The sequence below is a fragment of the Sorex fumeus genome, unplaced genomic scaffold, assembly GCF_029834395.1.
Source record: "Sorex fumeus unplaced genomic scaffold, SorFum_2.1 ptg000029l, whole genome shotgun sequence".
NCBI classification, from domain to species: Eukaryota; Metazoa; Chordata; class Mammalia; order Eulipotyphla; family Soricidae; genus Sorex; species Sorex fumeus.
In genome coordinates this window covers 8584920-8600925 of record NW_026606086.1, presented here as the reverse complement: position 1 = coordinate 8600925, position 16006 = coordinate 8584920, and the positions used below count along the sequence as shown (strand labels likewise).

General features: G+C 48.5%; 1 protein-coding gene across 1 annotated transcript in view; it reads left to right on the top strand.

Annotated features, from left to right (window-relative positions):
• MYO5C (myosin VC) overlaps positions 1 to 16006 on the top strand; it is a 104746-nt gene that overhangs the window by 56273 nt on the left and 32467 nt on the right. Inside the window, exons 20-25 of the mRNA XM_056115276.1 lie at positions 3460 to 3625; positions 3920 to 4066; positions 8017 to 8181; positions 9583 to 9676; positions 11254 to 11317; positions 14221 to 14401. Of these exons, the coding sequence (XP_055971251.1) occupies positions 3460 to 3625; positions 3920 to 4066; positions 8017 to 8181; positions 9583 to 9676; positions 11254 to 11317; positions 14221 to 14401 (817 nt within the window). The remainder of the gene's footprint in view (positions 1 to 3459; positions 3626 to 3919; positions 4067 to 8016; positions 8182 to 9582; positions 9677 to 11253; positions 11318 to 14220; positions 14402 to 16006) is intronic.

Below are 16006 nucleotides of genomic sequence, written 5' to 3'. Positions count from 1 at the left end.
ACAGACCCGGCATCAGAAACAGTGGCGAGCAGGAGGTTTGGGGCAGGTGTTCTCTGTCTGATGATGTCCGGCATGCGAGGCCACTATGCCTTCCTGGTTTCTCAGCCAAAAATGCCTTTTCTTACCTTACTGAAAAAAAAAATTATCCAACTTTTTGGGGGGGCTGGAAAGGGAGCACAGGTGGGTCGGGCTCTTTCCTTGCACGTGGCCACTCAGGCAGAGTCCACAGCACCCTGTATTCTCCCCCATCTAGCCCCACCGGGAGTGATCCCCAAGCATAGAGCCAAGAGGTAGGCTCTGAGCACTGCCAGGAGTGGCCCAAAACCAAACCCAGAAATCCACCTTTTTCCAGCAAGGACAGGCTCACATGCCCTCTCAAAACAGAGCATGAGTTCAATAAGAGTGCACAGAACTGTTTAGGGGATGTTTTATTTTTCCTCTCATCTGACCTCACCTCTTACAGCCCTCTGTGGGGTGCCGTGGGGTTGTGTAATCTCCGGTGGCAAATGCTTTGACTTCACCTCCAGTGCTTTGGACAGTCAGCCCATTGTGGGTGAGGGGCCAGGCCCTCACAGACACTCACTCTGCAGCAGGGGTTGAGAGCATCCGTGCAGTGCATAAGTCATAATTGACAATAGCAGTTAGGCAAGAAAAAGAGATTTAGGACATCCAGATAGGAAAGGAAGAAACCAAGCTCTCACTATTCACAGATGATGTAATACTATACTTAGAGACCCTAAAGCCTCTACAAGAAGCTCCTAGAAACAATAGACTTGTATAGTAAAGTTGCAGCCTATAAAATCAATACCCAAAAGTTCATGGCTTTCCTATGTACAGATGAGAGAGAAATGAAAGTGATACAAAAAAAATCCCGTTCACAGTCATGCCCCAGAAAATCAAGTACCTCAGAATCAACTAAGGACCTATACAAAGAAAACTACAAAACACTACTTTAAGAAATAAAAGAGGACACAAGGAAATGGAAACACATCCCCTGCTCATGGATTGGGAGAATTAACGTCATTATGGCAATACTCCCCAAAGCATTATACAGATTCAGTGCAATCCCATAAGGATACCCATGACATTCTTCAAAGAAATTGATGAAACACTCCTGAAATTCATATGGAACAGCAAGCCCCCACAAATGGCTAAAACAATTCTTGGGGAAAAAAAGATGGGAGGCATCACTTTCCCCAACCTCAAACTGTACTGCAAAGCGGTAATAATTAAAACAGCATGTTATTGGGACAAAGACAGATCTGCAGACCAATTGAATAGGGTTGAATATCCTTACACACACCCTCAAATATATGATCATCTAATCTTTGATAGAGGAGCAAGAAATATAAAGTGTAGCAAGGAAAGCCTCTTTAACAAATCGTGCTGGCAAAACTGGACAGCTATATGCAAAAACAATGGGCCCAGACCTTGACCTAACACCATGCACAACAGTCAGATCAAAATGGATTAAAGACCTCAATATAAGAGGTATTTGATACATTGAAGAAAAGGTCAGCAAAAACCTCCAGGACATTGAAGCTAAAGGTACCTTCAAAGATGAAACACCACTGACCAAGCAAGTGGAAACAGAGATAAACAAATGGGACTATCTTAAATTAAGAAACTTTTGCACCTCAAAAGAAACAGTGACCAGGATACAAAGACAGCCTACAGAGTGGGAAAGGATATTCACCCAATACCCTTCTGATAAGGGTTTAATATCAAGGATATACAAGGCACTGGTTGAACTCTACAAGAAAAAAACATCCAATCCCATCAGAAAATGGGGCGATGAAATGAACAGAAGCTTTCTCAAAGAAGAAATCCAGATGGCTAAAAGGCACATGAAAAAGATGCTCTTCATCACTAATCATCAGGGAGATGCAGATCAAAACAACAATGAGATATCATTTCACATCACAGAGACTGGCACACATCCAAAAGAACAGAAGCAACTGGTGTTGGGCATAGATGTGGGGAGCAGGGGACTCTCTTTCACTGCTGGTGGGAATGCCAACTGGTTTAGTCTTCTTGGAAAACAATATGGATGTTTCTCAAAAAATTAGAAATTGAGCTCTCATTTGACCCATCAATACCACTTCTGGGATTATGTCCCAAAGATGCAAAAAAATACAATAGAAATGACATCTGCGCTTGTATGTTTATTACAGCACTATTTACAATAGCCAGAATCTGGAAACAACCCGAGTGCCCAAGAACAGACGACTGGTTAAAGAAAATTCGGTACATCTACACAGTGGAATACTATGCAGCTGTTAGAAACAATGAAGTCAGAAATTTGCTTATAAGTGAATGGTCATGGAGAGTATCATGCTAAGTGAAATGAGTCAGAAAGAGAGGGCAGACATAGAAGAACTGCACTCATTTGTGAAATATAAAATATCATAATATGAGACTTAACACCCAAGGACAGTAGAGACAGGGACAGGAAGATTGCTCCACAGTTGGAAGCTTGCTTCATGAGCTGAGGGAGAAGGCAGCTGGGATAGAGAAGGGATCACTGAATCAATGATGGTTGGAGGGATCACTCAGGATGGGAGATGTGCGCTGAAAGTAGATAAAGGACCAAACGTGATGGCCTCTCAGTATCTGTATTGCAAACCATAATGCCCATAAGTAGAGAGAGAGAGAGAGAGAGAGTAAGAGGAAAGTTGTCTGCCATAGAGGCAGGCAGTGGGGTGGGGTTCGGTGGTGGGAGGGATACTGGGGACATTGGTGGTGGAGAATGTGCACTCGTGGAGAGATGGGTGTTCAATCATTGTATGACTGAAACTCAAACGTGAAAGTTTTGTAACTGTAACTCATGGTGATTCAAGAAAAAAATTTTTTTAAGTCATAGGTGACACTCGACGGGACCCCAACCAAGAGCAGGCCACAGGCTGCATCTGGGCCCGGGCTGAGGTCTGCCAGCCCCTGACCAAGAGCCTGCATTAATATTTGCCTCCAAACATAGTAATGAACAGATGAAAGAGATGAAAGAGAAGGTTGGGGGGCTAGAGCAAAGAACAGTCGGTAGGGCATTTGCCCTGCGCACAGCCCACCCGGGTTCTATTCCTAGCATCCCATATGATCCCTCAAGCACTGCCAGGAGCAGTTCCTGAGTGCACAGCCAGGAGTATCGCTGGGTGTGACCCAAAATGCAAAAAAATAAAATAAAATAACAGGTGGAGTCCCAGGCATCCCGCAGCCTGGAGAGGAGCCTGTGGAAGGTCCTGGGTTCTCCTCCCCACAACAGATTCACGCTCCGAGCAGACCAGGCAGCTGGAAGGGCCAGTGACCAATTGGGAGGGATCCTGAGAATCATCCCCCTGACAGGGTTTAGAGTCTAGACATGCCACATTTCCACTGTCCCGCATGGGAAACATGCTACCCAGCTTGTGGCTAGCAGGTGTGGATGCCCGTGGGTGACGTTTGCTCTGCTGCCTTCCAACCCAGGAAAGCAGTGACCGCAGAGGCCCTGAAGCAGGCGTGGGCGGCCATCGTCATCCAGAAGCACTGTCGCGGCTACCTGGTCCGCAGCCTGTACCAGCTGATCCGGGTGTCCGTGATCACCATCCAGGCCCACACGCGTGGGCTCCTGGCCAGAAGGAGGTACCGGAAGGTGCGGCTGAGACTCTGTCCCTTCGGGGTACTTGGGCTTCCCAGGGTGCAGATTGTGTGTCACCAGCTTTGCTCAGAGAGTTTTTCTGCGGGAGACACGTCCGGAGCACAGGACATCTGCCGGGACCCTGTCTCTGTTGGCGTATGCTGCAAGGCTGGGTTTCTGTCCCAGCAGGTGGGAGTAAGAACAGGGGCTCTGGGGTAGGAGACAGGAAGGGACATCTCTGCACCAATGCAAAGCTGATAGAGTCCCGGGGAGATTGAGTTTCCATTTCACAGAAATCTTATTTTCAAGCTGCTGGAGGAGCACAAGGCTGTGATCCTGCAGAAGTACGCCAGGGCATGGCTGGCACGCCGAAGGTTCCAGAGCATCCGGCGGTTTGTGCTCAACATTCAGCTCACCTACAGAGTCCAGTGTCTGCAGAAAAAGTTAGAAGATCAGGTAGGCATGCACCCAGTGCCTCTCACCTACAGCTTTGATTTTCTTTCTTTCTTTCTTTCTTTCTTTCTTTCTTTCTTTCTTTCTTTCTTTCTTTCTCTCTCTCTCTCTTTCTCTCTTTCTTTCTTTCTTTCTTTCTTTCTTTCTTTCCCCCTTTTAAGAGAAGGGGAGTTGTAGCCACACCTGGTGATGCTCAGGGGTTCCTCTTGGTTCTGCATTCAGGAATTACTCCCGGCATGCCCACGGGGCCATGTGGGATGCTGGGGATCAAACCCGGGTCAGCCACGTGCAAGACTAGCACCCAACCTGCACTACTATCACTCTGGTCCCTGTATTTTGATTTTCTTAAGTACCAAAGCTGAGAATGAGAAACATTGCCCTACAGGAGCTGAGATGAAGCTGCTATTATGTTTATTTTAGTATTATTTTGTTTGGGGGCCATGCCGGCTGTGCTTGGGGCTTACTTAAAGCTCTGTGCTCAGAGGTCAATCCTGACTGTGCATGGGGGATCATGCACAGTGCTGGGGCCAAACCAAGGTTGGCTGTGTGCAAGGCAAGAGCCTTGACCTCTCTGCTCTCTCTCCTTGGTCCCTTGAAGAGCATTTATATCAATGAAATTGCCACACCCATATTAATAACATAAGTGCTCATGCTCTGAAAGGCTTTGCACTGTTTTAACATCTCTAGAGCATTTTAGTTCTTACTCTGAACTAAATTGCTTCTTTAAAATGGCTGAATAATATATAAAAGCTTTATGACGTTCATTTAAGTTTTTCTGTTTTGGAAATGAGCATTTTGATTAAAATTGGTGCTTCTGAAACTAATGGCTAGTTTTTGCTGATAAGAAAAAAGAAAAGTGTTTCCTAGACCAGCCAGATAGGCTATCTCAAAAAATTGATAAGTCGGTTTTTTTGTTTCAGTCAAAAGAAAATTTTTGTTAGATTTTTTTAATTATTTTTTGTTTTGGGGCCACACTATTGAAGCTCAGGACTTACTCAGAAATCACTCCTGGCAGTGCTCAGATGCTGGGGCTTGAATCCTGTCCAGCCACCTGTAAGGCAAGCACCCCGCCCATTATGCTCTCTCTCCAGACCCCGTTTATACATTTTTCTTTTGTTGATATTTTTTAATGTAGGAGTACTGCTATTTATTCAGCCATTGATTAAACTGATTGAATTGGGCATGAACTGCACATTACTATTTTTTTTAATTTTTTAATTGAATATTCGTGAGATAGACCATTATGAAGCTGTTCATAATTGGGTTTCAGCACCGATCCCTCCACCAGTGTATACTTCCCACCACCAGTGTCCCCTGTTTCCCTACCACCCTTCCCCAAACCCCCATCCCCACCTCCAGGTTGTCTCTATGGGAGGCAGTTTCCTCCTTGCTCTCTCTCTCCTTTTTCTTTTGTGTATTATGGTTTGCAGTATAGGTGCTGAGAGGTCATGGTGTTTGTTCAGGGCATTCAGTATTCTTATCGGGACAGTAAGGCTGGAGTAGCTTTTTAACTCGGTGGCCACTTTGGGGTGTGGATGTGACTGCCAAGACTTCCAGAAGTACAGGGAGTTGGGGGAAGGTAGCCCATCCCGACCCCAAGAAAGCCTGGAGATTTCAGTCACAAAACCCGCATACCCGAATTTTCAGCAGATTGTATCTTGATGAGGTCCATCCTGAGACGGTGGAGTCAGGCCAGGGGTATGGCAGCGATTTTGGATAGTGGAAGGAAGTGGCTGCTGGGGGCTCGGCTTGGATGGGCACCAGGCTGACCCACACCCCTCCAATTTACTCTGGTCTGTTCAGACATGCAATGGTCTGAGATTAATTGTGGCTTTTTACCTCTTTTGAGATTATTTATGGGTCTCTGAAATAAGGCCAATAAGTGAGCTTGTATAGCTGAGCTGGAGGTGGTTTGTGGGTGTGGCTCCCACATACCTAAATTTTGGGCATTTAATTTCTTGGTAAACTTGGTCCCAAGTTGTTGGGGTCTGATCAAAGGCACAGCTGCAATCTTGGGATATCAGAAAGCCTGAAGGCACCATCAGGCTGCTGATGCACTGGCCCTGCAGGTGCAGGTTGACCTGCTGGTGGCACCATGTTTATATTTTTTAAATTTTATTTTATTTTTATAAAGTAGTTCACAATATTTGTTTACATTTAATATTCGAACACCAGTCCCACTACCATTACTCCTTCCCACCACCATATTTTGGATGTTTCCATCCTGAACCCCAACCCCTGCCCCAAAGCAGAACCGAAATAATTTATTTTGTATTGTTTGTTATGAATAAACCGCTGGAAATGCTCCAGAAACCCTTTTTTAGAAGAGAGTGTATGAAGATTGTTATATTTCACCCAAGGACCATTAAGCCCTTCCATAAGAGATTACCAATATGTTGTTAAGGGTTGAACCTTGTGTGCTTATATATATATATGTATATATAGATATAGATACATATACATATATGTATATATACACATACATATATCTGTAAAAGTATATTTCCCTTTAAGATTGGTTGCCCTCTACTTTATTTTTTTTACTTTTACAATTAACATATTTATTTATTTATTTATTTATTTTAATTTTTATTAGTGAGACATCATGAGGTACAGTTGTAGACTTACAATTTTTTGTGCTTGGGTTTCAGTTATACAATGATCAAATACCCATCCCTCCACCAGTGCCCATTCTCCACTACCAATGATCCCAGTATCCCTCACACCCCCCCTCCCCCCATCCCACCCTGCCTCTGTGGCAGGGTTGCCCTCTACTTTAAAACCCATCAAATGTGGTGTGCTACTCTTGGAATATGAGTGGTATGAGGTACGAGATGTGGCTGCGCAGTCCAGGGATGGGTTTATTCGTGGGTGAGGCTCGGCCCAAGAATGTGAAGAGCGGCCATGAGCATGGCTGCAGTTGAGTTCTGGAGGTTTTTGGCTGTCAGGGCTGGATCCCTTGGGGAAATGAAGGTCCTCACCCACCCCCTTTGGAGTGCTCTGAGTGAAACAGCCTGGTGTGGGGTTCCCCATATTTATATATTTGTAACTTGACTCAAATAGCAGTACGCCAGTCAATTTAGCAATTTTTGAACTATAGTGCATCTTTTATACTTGCCTTTTTAATGATTGGTTTTGTTCCGTTTATGGCTATGCTATTAAAATATATACTGGAGTGATAGCACAGTGGGTAGGGTATTTGCCTTGCACAAGGTCAACCCGGGTTCGATTCCTCCGTCCCTCTCGGAGAGCCCGGCAAGCTACCGAGAGTATCTCGCCTGCACGGCAAAGCCTCGCAAGCTCCCCGTGGCATATTCGATATGCCAAACACAATAACAAGTCTCACAATGGAGGCGTTACTGGTGCCCGCTCGAGCAAATTGATGAACAACGGGAGGACAGTGCTAACCCTGCTACCTATATTATAGGATTCGGGTAGTTTATGAGGGCCAACTGAACTGGAAAATAGAAACACTCTATACAGGCTTTCTCTGTATGAAAAGGAAGAGCGTCTTCCTGCACTCAGGCCTGCTTCCTTGGCTGTGGGACTTGGACAAGCTTCTATTTTCTCCTTTGCCCCCAGTCCTGTGGCTCAGCAACAGCCCTGCTTGGTCTGGGAAGACCCCTCTTACCTCTCCTGCTCTTAGGGGAGCCCACGTGTCCCAGCCACCAGGAGAGACCAGTGGGCTAAGCAATGCCCATAGCTATGAAACTCACTTCTAGGGCCAGAGCGATTGTCCAGCCACTGAGGATCTTCCCTTGCACACAGCTGACCTGGGCTGGGTCCCCAGCACAGACAAGGTCCTCTGGGCCCAGCCAGAAGTGATCTCAGAGCACAGCCCAGCGTGGCCCGAACAGCTCTAGGCCACCTGCTCTCCTCCAAACACACCCACACGGAGGGGACTGTGTGTCGGATCCACTCCTCAGCCTCTGCTGTTGTTTGTTTGCCTGCAGAACAGAGAGAACCACGGACTGGTGGAGAAGCTGACCAGCCTGGCCACGCTCCGGGCTGGGGACATGGAGAAGATCCAGAGGCTGGAATCCGAACTTGACAGAGCCGCTGCCCAAAAGCACAATTACGAGGAGAAGGGGAAGAAGTTCAGGGCCGCCCTGGAGGAGGTCAGGCACTGCCCTGTGACTGGGGGCTGTTGTGAGTCTTTCCATGGGTGGATAAACCTGCAGTGGCTTCCTGTAGAGCAGATTTCTGTGGGGCGAGCCAGCTTCTCCTGGTGGCTTATGTCACCCCAAGGAGCTTCATTTGGGGCCTGGGAGGTGAGAAGAACAGCCTGGGGGATGCTTGGCCAGGGTACCCTGAGGGAGAGCCGGGAGGACACTTCCGCCCCTGCATGGCCTCAGCCCCTGCGCATGCCCCCTGCAGGGGCAAGGGTGTCTTGCCCAGAGCCACAGGATAGAGCGTGGGCGGGTGGCCAGCCCTGCCCCTCAGCTCCTCGTGGCCTTCTCTGGCCAGGATCTCCTGTACAAGTCCCTCCCCCTTCTGAGCTTCCATTTCCTGACACTAAAAATGGAAATGACAAAAAAGGCACTGACAGGGGCTGGAGCAATAATGCAGCAAGTAAGGTGTTTCCCTTGCGTGCGGCTGATCCGGGTTCAATTCCCAGCATCCCATGAGGTCTCCCAAGCACCGCCAAAGCCAGGAGTAGCCCCTGTGCATTGCCGGGTGTGACCCAAAAAGCAAAAAAAAAAAAAAAAAAAAAAAGGCACTGACAGAGTCGTTGTGTGGGGGCAGGGGGGTGTGGAGTAATTTAGTCACATGTCTCCCCCTCTCCCCCCCGCCCCCTGCACCCAGGGTCAGCCCCACAGCCCTGCCCTGGGCCAGGTGGTTGGCTCCTTAAGGCAGACATGCCACCAAGAGACAGTGAGACAGTGAAACTCTTATCTCACACGGTCTTACACAGTCAGACCCTTTCCAAGATTATATCCACCCTGTAAGTTAATCACTTATATCCTACTAAAGCCATACCTGTCTCAGAAACATCAAGAGAAGAGGAGTTCCCCTGATTTTGAGAAGACCTGGGATTCCGTTTTCTCCTTGATTTCAGGCACAGCTGGGCCGTGCTGGGAACCAGTGAAAATGCTGTCATGCGGCCTCGGCACAGGAAATAAAGTGCATTGTCTGCCGCGGGCCCGAGAGGAGCCCCAAAATGAAAATGCTGATTGGAAATAATAGAGATTTGGGATCTGGAGTGATAGCACAGTCGGGAGGGCACTTGCCTTGCATGCAGTGACCCAGGTTCAATCCCCAGCATTCCACATGTTCCCCTGAGTACCAGCAGAGTAATTCCTGAGAGCAGGGCCAGCAATAAGCCCTTAGAACATCTGGGTATGGCCTAAAAGGTGGGGGGGGGGAGTATATATGTGCGTGTGCGTGCGTGTGCGTGTGTGTGTGTGTGTGTGTGTGTGTGTGAATAGCTTTTTTACCAAGTCAGGTTATGATGACAAAACTTGAAGTGAAGTTTTTAAAAGCAGGGTGGGTTTTTCCCCCCGTCTTGTCTTTGCAAGAAATTGACCAAACTGCAGAGGCACAATTCAGAACTGGAAATTCAAAAGGAGCAGGCGCAGCAGCTGCTTCAGGAGAAAACGGAAGAGTTGAAAGGTAACGCCACAGGACCCGAAGATGACAGGAAAACATGGGTGGGAGCTGAGTTCTGGTCAGAATTAGGGATCTCTGAGACATAGCTAGTGTAACAAGAAAACATGGGGACCGGAATGACAGCACAACGGGTTGGGCACTTGCAGTTTGATTGCCCAGCACCCATGTGGTCCCCGAACACCGCCAGGGATGCTCCTTAACCGCAGAGCCAGGAGTAAGCTCTGAGCACCTCTGGGTGTGCCCCACCTCTCCGGCCAAGAAAATGTGCTTCCCAGAGAATTGCACATTTAAGCACTGATGACATCACCACACGGTTTCACTCCGCCTGTGGCCCCCAAGCATCTGTAGGAGTGATTCCTGAGTGCAGAGCCAGGAGCAACCCCTGAGCACATACGGGTGTGACCCCAAAATAGCAAACAAACACTTAAAGAATCTCCTGCCTCTAATTTAAAGCGCAAACATTTCCCCTACTATGTTCAAAGACTGACTCGTGACGTTCTCAAGTTGTCATTTGGAGTCAGCAACATGTAAGAGTGTGTTAGACTCTGTTCAGTTGTTGCGTTTTCCTGTTCATGTTTTGAACCAAGTAATCGGGAGGTTGGTTTGTAACCTTCCATTCCTGACTGCCCCAGGACAGGGCTGAAGTCTGGGGGCGGGTGGGGGTGGGAGAGGTTGGCTCCATGTGGGTAAGGGTGGGCTGGGGGGCCCAGCTGCTCTGTCACTCAGCTCCTGACGGAGTTTCCGCAGTTTGAACTGGCATGTAGGGCATGTGAGGTCCCCAGAGCCACAGACTACCCTGGCTCAGAAGTTGTCTTTTTATCTCAACCTTCTTCTGTACTTGCCCACATGTGACTTGTATTAAGATACAGCAGCATTCTTTCCGCTGATCTTTCCTCTTGCCCAGTTGTGGGGACTTTTGTGATTTACTTGGTGGTCCGCCTCCTGTTCCTCGGGAGTACATTTGTCCGTGTCCGGAGACACTTTGGGTTGCCATAACTGTACTGAGCGAGGAGTGGTTCCCAGAGAGGAGAAGCCAGGGATGTGGCTCCACCCACTCCCTGCGCTGAGCCCCTCCCTCCCAAGAGAAAGTTGAGTCTGGACCGGCCACCTGTTGAGCTGAGGTCAGGAACCACTCCCACCACCACCAGAGGACTGTTGCTTTTCCCCAGGCCTTCCCACTCGCTCTTAGGAATAGCATGGGCTCCATTCCAGTATACATATTTTTTTTCCAATGGTATCCAGGCCCATGAAAGTATTTGGATTAGAACATGATAACTTTGGGGTGATTATTATTGCAGTTCCCATTGTAAGACATCTTGTCTGAGCTTCTTTCTTTTTTTTTTCTTTTTGGGTCACACCCGGCAATGCACAGGGGTTACTCCTGGCTCTGCACTCAGGAGTTACTCCGGGCGGTGCTCACGGGACCATATGGGATGCTGGGAATCGAATCCGGGTTGGCCGCATGCAAGGCAAATGCCCTACCCGCTGTGCTATTGCTCCAGCCCCCCTGAGCCTGTTTCTTAAATATGACATGGAGCTCCATTTGCAGTCATATGTCAGGGAGCATTCTCTTTTCACAGAAAAGATGGACAACCTCACCAAGCAGCTCTTTGAAGACGTGCGAAAGGAAGAACAGCAGCGCATGTATGGGATGCAGTTCACTTTCCGCTCTGGTGCCCGGGATGCAGTTCACCTTTCAATCTGGCGCCCGGGATGCAGTTCACCTTTCGCTCTGGCGCCCGGGATGCAGTTCACCTTCCGTCTCTGGCGCCCTTCTGTGCTCCTCTGTGCCACTTTGCTTTGCGGCTGGCAGAGAGTTGGTGACGGATCCAGGAGAGGAGGGTGGGGATATTTCTGGGAGGTGAGAAGCTGAGATTTTCCCAGTTCGGCCCTGCTGTTGCTCCTTCCAGCCACCGCAGCTTTAAGCTTCCACGCACGGTGAGGCTTGGGAATTTCTTTTTCTTATTATGCTAGTGAGACATTCAGAGACTGCCATACCTTGCTCGAAGATAAAGTATTTAAGAGAAGAGAAATAAAGGCGCTGTGCTCTTTTAACTTGACCCTTGTCTTACAGTCAGGGATGCCCCACCCCCGTCCATCGAGGGTCCCTGTCACCTGGTGCCATGCCAGCTCCCTTTCTTGGCTGAGTTCCAGATCCATGGCTGAACTCCACGGGCCCCACTGTGGGCTCCTCTTTCTTAAGGAATTAACTGGAAGGCCTCTGAGTGGTGGTGCAGGGTGGGAGATGGGAGACGGGGGATATGAAGGACTTGTGCAGACAATGGCAAATGCACCGTCTCCCCACACAGCTGGTTACCAGGAGGCCGAGATCTGGCAAGAAGGAGGAATGCTTAAAAGAAAAAAGAAAAGAAAAAAAAAGAGCCCGAGCTATAGTGCAGTGGGAAAGGACTTTTCCCTACACATGGCCTACTTGGGTTCAATCCCCCGGCATCCCATATCATCCCCCAAGCTCCCCAGGAGTGACCCCTGAGCTCAAAGCCAGGACTAACTCCTGAGCACTTCTGGATGTGGTCCAAAAACAACCCAGAAAGCAAAGGGTGAGAATGAGTGTCATTGAAGAGCTCCAGGAATTAACAGATGCCTAGAGAGTTTCACGGTCCTCCTTTGGCTTTAAAATGCAGAGATTTGACCCCTTTACTTTGAGAAAACAATTGTTTTTTCATTTTTGGTGAACTTTTTTTTTCTGTTGTTTTTGTTGGGGGGCGGGGCACATCTGGCTCAGAGCTCGGAGCTTGGGGGAGCAGGCACCGCCAGGATGGAGCCTGGACCTCCCACACACATGCATGTTCCTAGCCGCAGAACATCATCTCTGTTTGTCTCCTCTCTCTATCCTTCTCTCAATATCTCTCTTTCTCTCTCCCTCTTCTTTCTCTCCCTCTCTCTCATCCTCTCCCTCTCTCTCCCTCTCTCTCCCTCTCTCTCCCTCTCCCTCTCTCCTCTTTCCCTCTCTCTCCCTCTCCCTCCTTATCTCCCTCCCTCTTTCCCTCTCTCTCCCCCTCTCCCTCTCTCTCTCCCTCTCCCTCTCTTTTTCCCTCTCCCTCTCTCTCCTTCTCTCTCCCCCTCTCTCCCTCTCTCTCTCCCCTCTCCCTCTATTTCTCTCTTCGCTCTCTCTGTCCTTCTCTCTCCCTCTCTTCCTCCCTCTCTCTCCTCTCCCCCTCTCTCTTTCCCTCTCTTTCCTTTCCCCCCCCTCCCTCACTCTCTCTCCCCTCTCCCTCTCTCCATCTCAGCCTCCCTTTCTCCCTATCTCCCTCTCTCCCTCTCTCCCTGCCCCTTCCATGCAAACCTCATTTCAGTGAACTCTTGCTTATGGAGTCCTGCCTGTCTGCTGCTCCCTTCTCCCTGCTCAGAGCATTGGGGGGAGTCTGGCCCTTGTCACCTCCACGGAGAGGAGCAGAGATATTCACGGTCTGGGAACGTTCGGCTCCAGTTCGGCTGCAAGACGAAAATTATGTTTCCATGAAACTTAGGTTTGTACTTTCCCTGAAGGTACAGGCCTCTTGGGAGCACTGAGGTTTATTTTTGGAGAGCTTGAAACTGAAGTTTTAAGAGTCTGTTGGTATATAAAAGAAAATGAAACCAACATCCATGAGAAATGTGGCTCTTTCTTGGGGCTTGCAATAGGAACCAGTCTCCGCCTGAGTTGCTAACCTGGCACCTAATGCCAACTTAATAAATGATCGTAGCATTCCCAGAATTGCTGCAGTTCTGGCTGGGCCTTGGGTGCTGTCTTAGGTTGCCCCAGGTCATGTGTCTCCCTTCAGTTGTTTTCTTGGTCACTCGTTCCATATTTAGTTGACCAATTATCTCACAAAGAATTGAGTTTCCATGGGCTTTTCAACATCGGAACTTATTGTTCAGTCACTGTGTAGGGGTTGACACTTTGGCCCCTTCAGTGATTGTGTTGACTTGCTCAGGACCAAGCCAAACTCTTCCAGAATCTTTGGAACTGGTCCGGGACCTGGACTTGGCAGAATGTGCCAGGATCTTCGCAGAGGGTAGTCAGACAGAAAGCTTGGAACCACAGTAGCCATTTTTTTTTTTTTGGCTTTTTGGATCACACCCAGCGTTACACAGGGGCTACTCCTGGCTCTGTATTCAGGAATTACTCCTGATGGTGCTCGGGGGACCATATGGGATGCTGGGAATCGAACCTGGGTTGGCCACATGCAAGGCAGATGCCTCCCCGCTGTGCTATTGCTCCAGCCCCAACCACGGTGGCTTTGTGCCCACAGAGCCACCACCGCGTCTTCAAGCTCAGCTTCCCTGTCCCGCGTGTGTCATGCACGATCACTGCACAGTTGCACGTCTCAGATCAGAGGTGGGAGAACGTTCTTGGTTTAGGCAGATAGGAAGTGGTTGGCTAAAAATCCCGCTATGCTGTGTCTCTCGAAACTGCTACTCTCGATTTTCATGAACTGGCTCTTGCTTCCTCGTCTTCTCTTGACGTCTTCAAAATGCTGTTCTAATTCAGGTGAAGAATTTCACAATAATCCTAAGCATATGCTTTCCTTCTTTTGCTTCCCTAGGCTGCTGGAAAAAAGTTTTGAGCTGAAATCACAAGACTACGAGACCCAGCTGCAGTCGTTCAGAGAAGAAATCAGCGCTCTAAAGGCTGAGAAAATGCATCTGCAGCATCAGCTGGAGGAAGAGCACGTCACGGCAGCCAGCCTGAGGGGGGACGTGGCACGGCTGAGCAAGCAGGCGAAGGTGAATCGAGTCTCGCCTTAACCAGCCTGGCCTGACCAAGGCTGCTTTGACCTGCCCCGTGCAGGATCGGAGACCAGAAGCCCCTCTGTAAAGGCCGCAGATCACAGGACCTTTATTTCTCCAGTTCAGTTGTTTAAAAATCCAACATGCAGGGCTGAAGCAATAGTACAATGAGTAGGGCACTTGCCTTGAATGTGGCCAGTCCAGGCTCTGTCTCTGGCATCCCATACGGTCCCCTGAGCAAGGAGTAATTCTTGAGTACAGAGCCAGGAGTAATCACTAAGCATCACTTGGTCCTGTAGCACTGCCCTCCCGTTGTTCGTCGAGTTGCTCGAGCGGGCCCAGTAGCGTCTCTTTTGTGAGACTTGTTGTTATTGTGTTTGGCATATTGACTACGTCATGGGTAGCTTGCCAGGCTTTGCCATGCGGGCGAGATACTCTTAGTAGCTTGCCGGGTCTCTGAGAGGGGCGGAGGGATCAAACATGGCTAGGCTGGGCCGGCTGCACAGAAGGCAAATGCCCTACCACTTGGTATCACCCAAAAAGCCAAAAAAAAAAAAAAAGAGGAACACATATATGTATAGATGTAGATATAGATTAATCTGGTTGCAGAGATCCCAAAAATTATTTGGCCTCTCACACCTTTTCAGGAAAAAAAAAAATCACTGAATTTCCCCTCCCCCGCCCCCGCCCCACCTCTGGAAATCAGCCTTCTTTAATTTTCTTGGCAGAGGGCACATTGGACCATGGTCAGTGCATGCAAGGATGCAAGGCGAGCACCTTAACCCCGGTACCTCTCCAGCCCCAGAACCTACCTGCTTTAAACAGACAAACAGAAAGTGACTACAGCCTCATATCAGATCATCCTAGGAGATAGTATCACCCACTTGGGGATATTTCAGCATATTCTCACTAGAGAATATCTTAATATGAAATTATAGATGGGTGTGAACCCTTAAACATCTATAAGACCGATGGTAAAATTAAATTACCTTATCAGGATTCTCCTCTTTAACAGTTACCCAAAACACAATGAGCTTTGCTTGACAATCAAGATGTCACTGAATTCCCTCCCACTTAGAAGCTCAAACCTGGCTCTGGAAAGGTAATATAGCGGCGAGGGCCCCTGCCTTGCATGTGGGCAACCCCGAGATCCCCTAAGCCTGCCAGGAGTGATCCCTGAGTGCAGAGCCAGGAATGAGCACTGAGCAGAGTCGAGTGTGGCCCAAAAACAAAACAAACAGCATTTCTGGGTCATCTGATGCTTAAAGAAATAATGACAACAACGAACCTTGTGTGTTCCTACATCTTTAAGTACAAAACATCTCAGTGTAAGGTTGGAAGAGCTTGCACTGAATTCGTGAAATGTGCTAGTAGAATATTTTTTAAGATTATGCTAATATTCTATAATTGTCAAAAATAATCACATGGGGGCTGAAGAGATAGCACAGCGGATAGGGCGTTTGCCTTGCACGGGACCGACCCGGGTTCGATTCCCAGCATCCCATATGGTCCCCTGAGCACCGCCAGGAATAACTCCTGAGTGCAGAGCCAGGAGTAACCCCTGTGCACTGCCGGATGTGACCCAAAAAGCAAAAAAAAAAA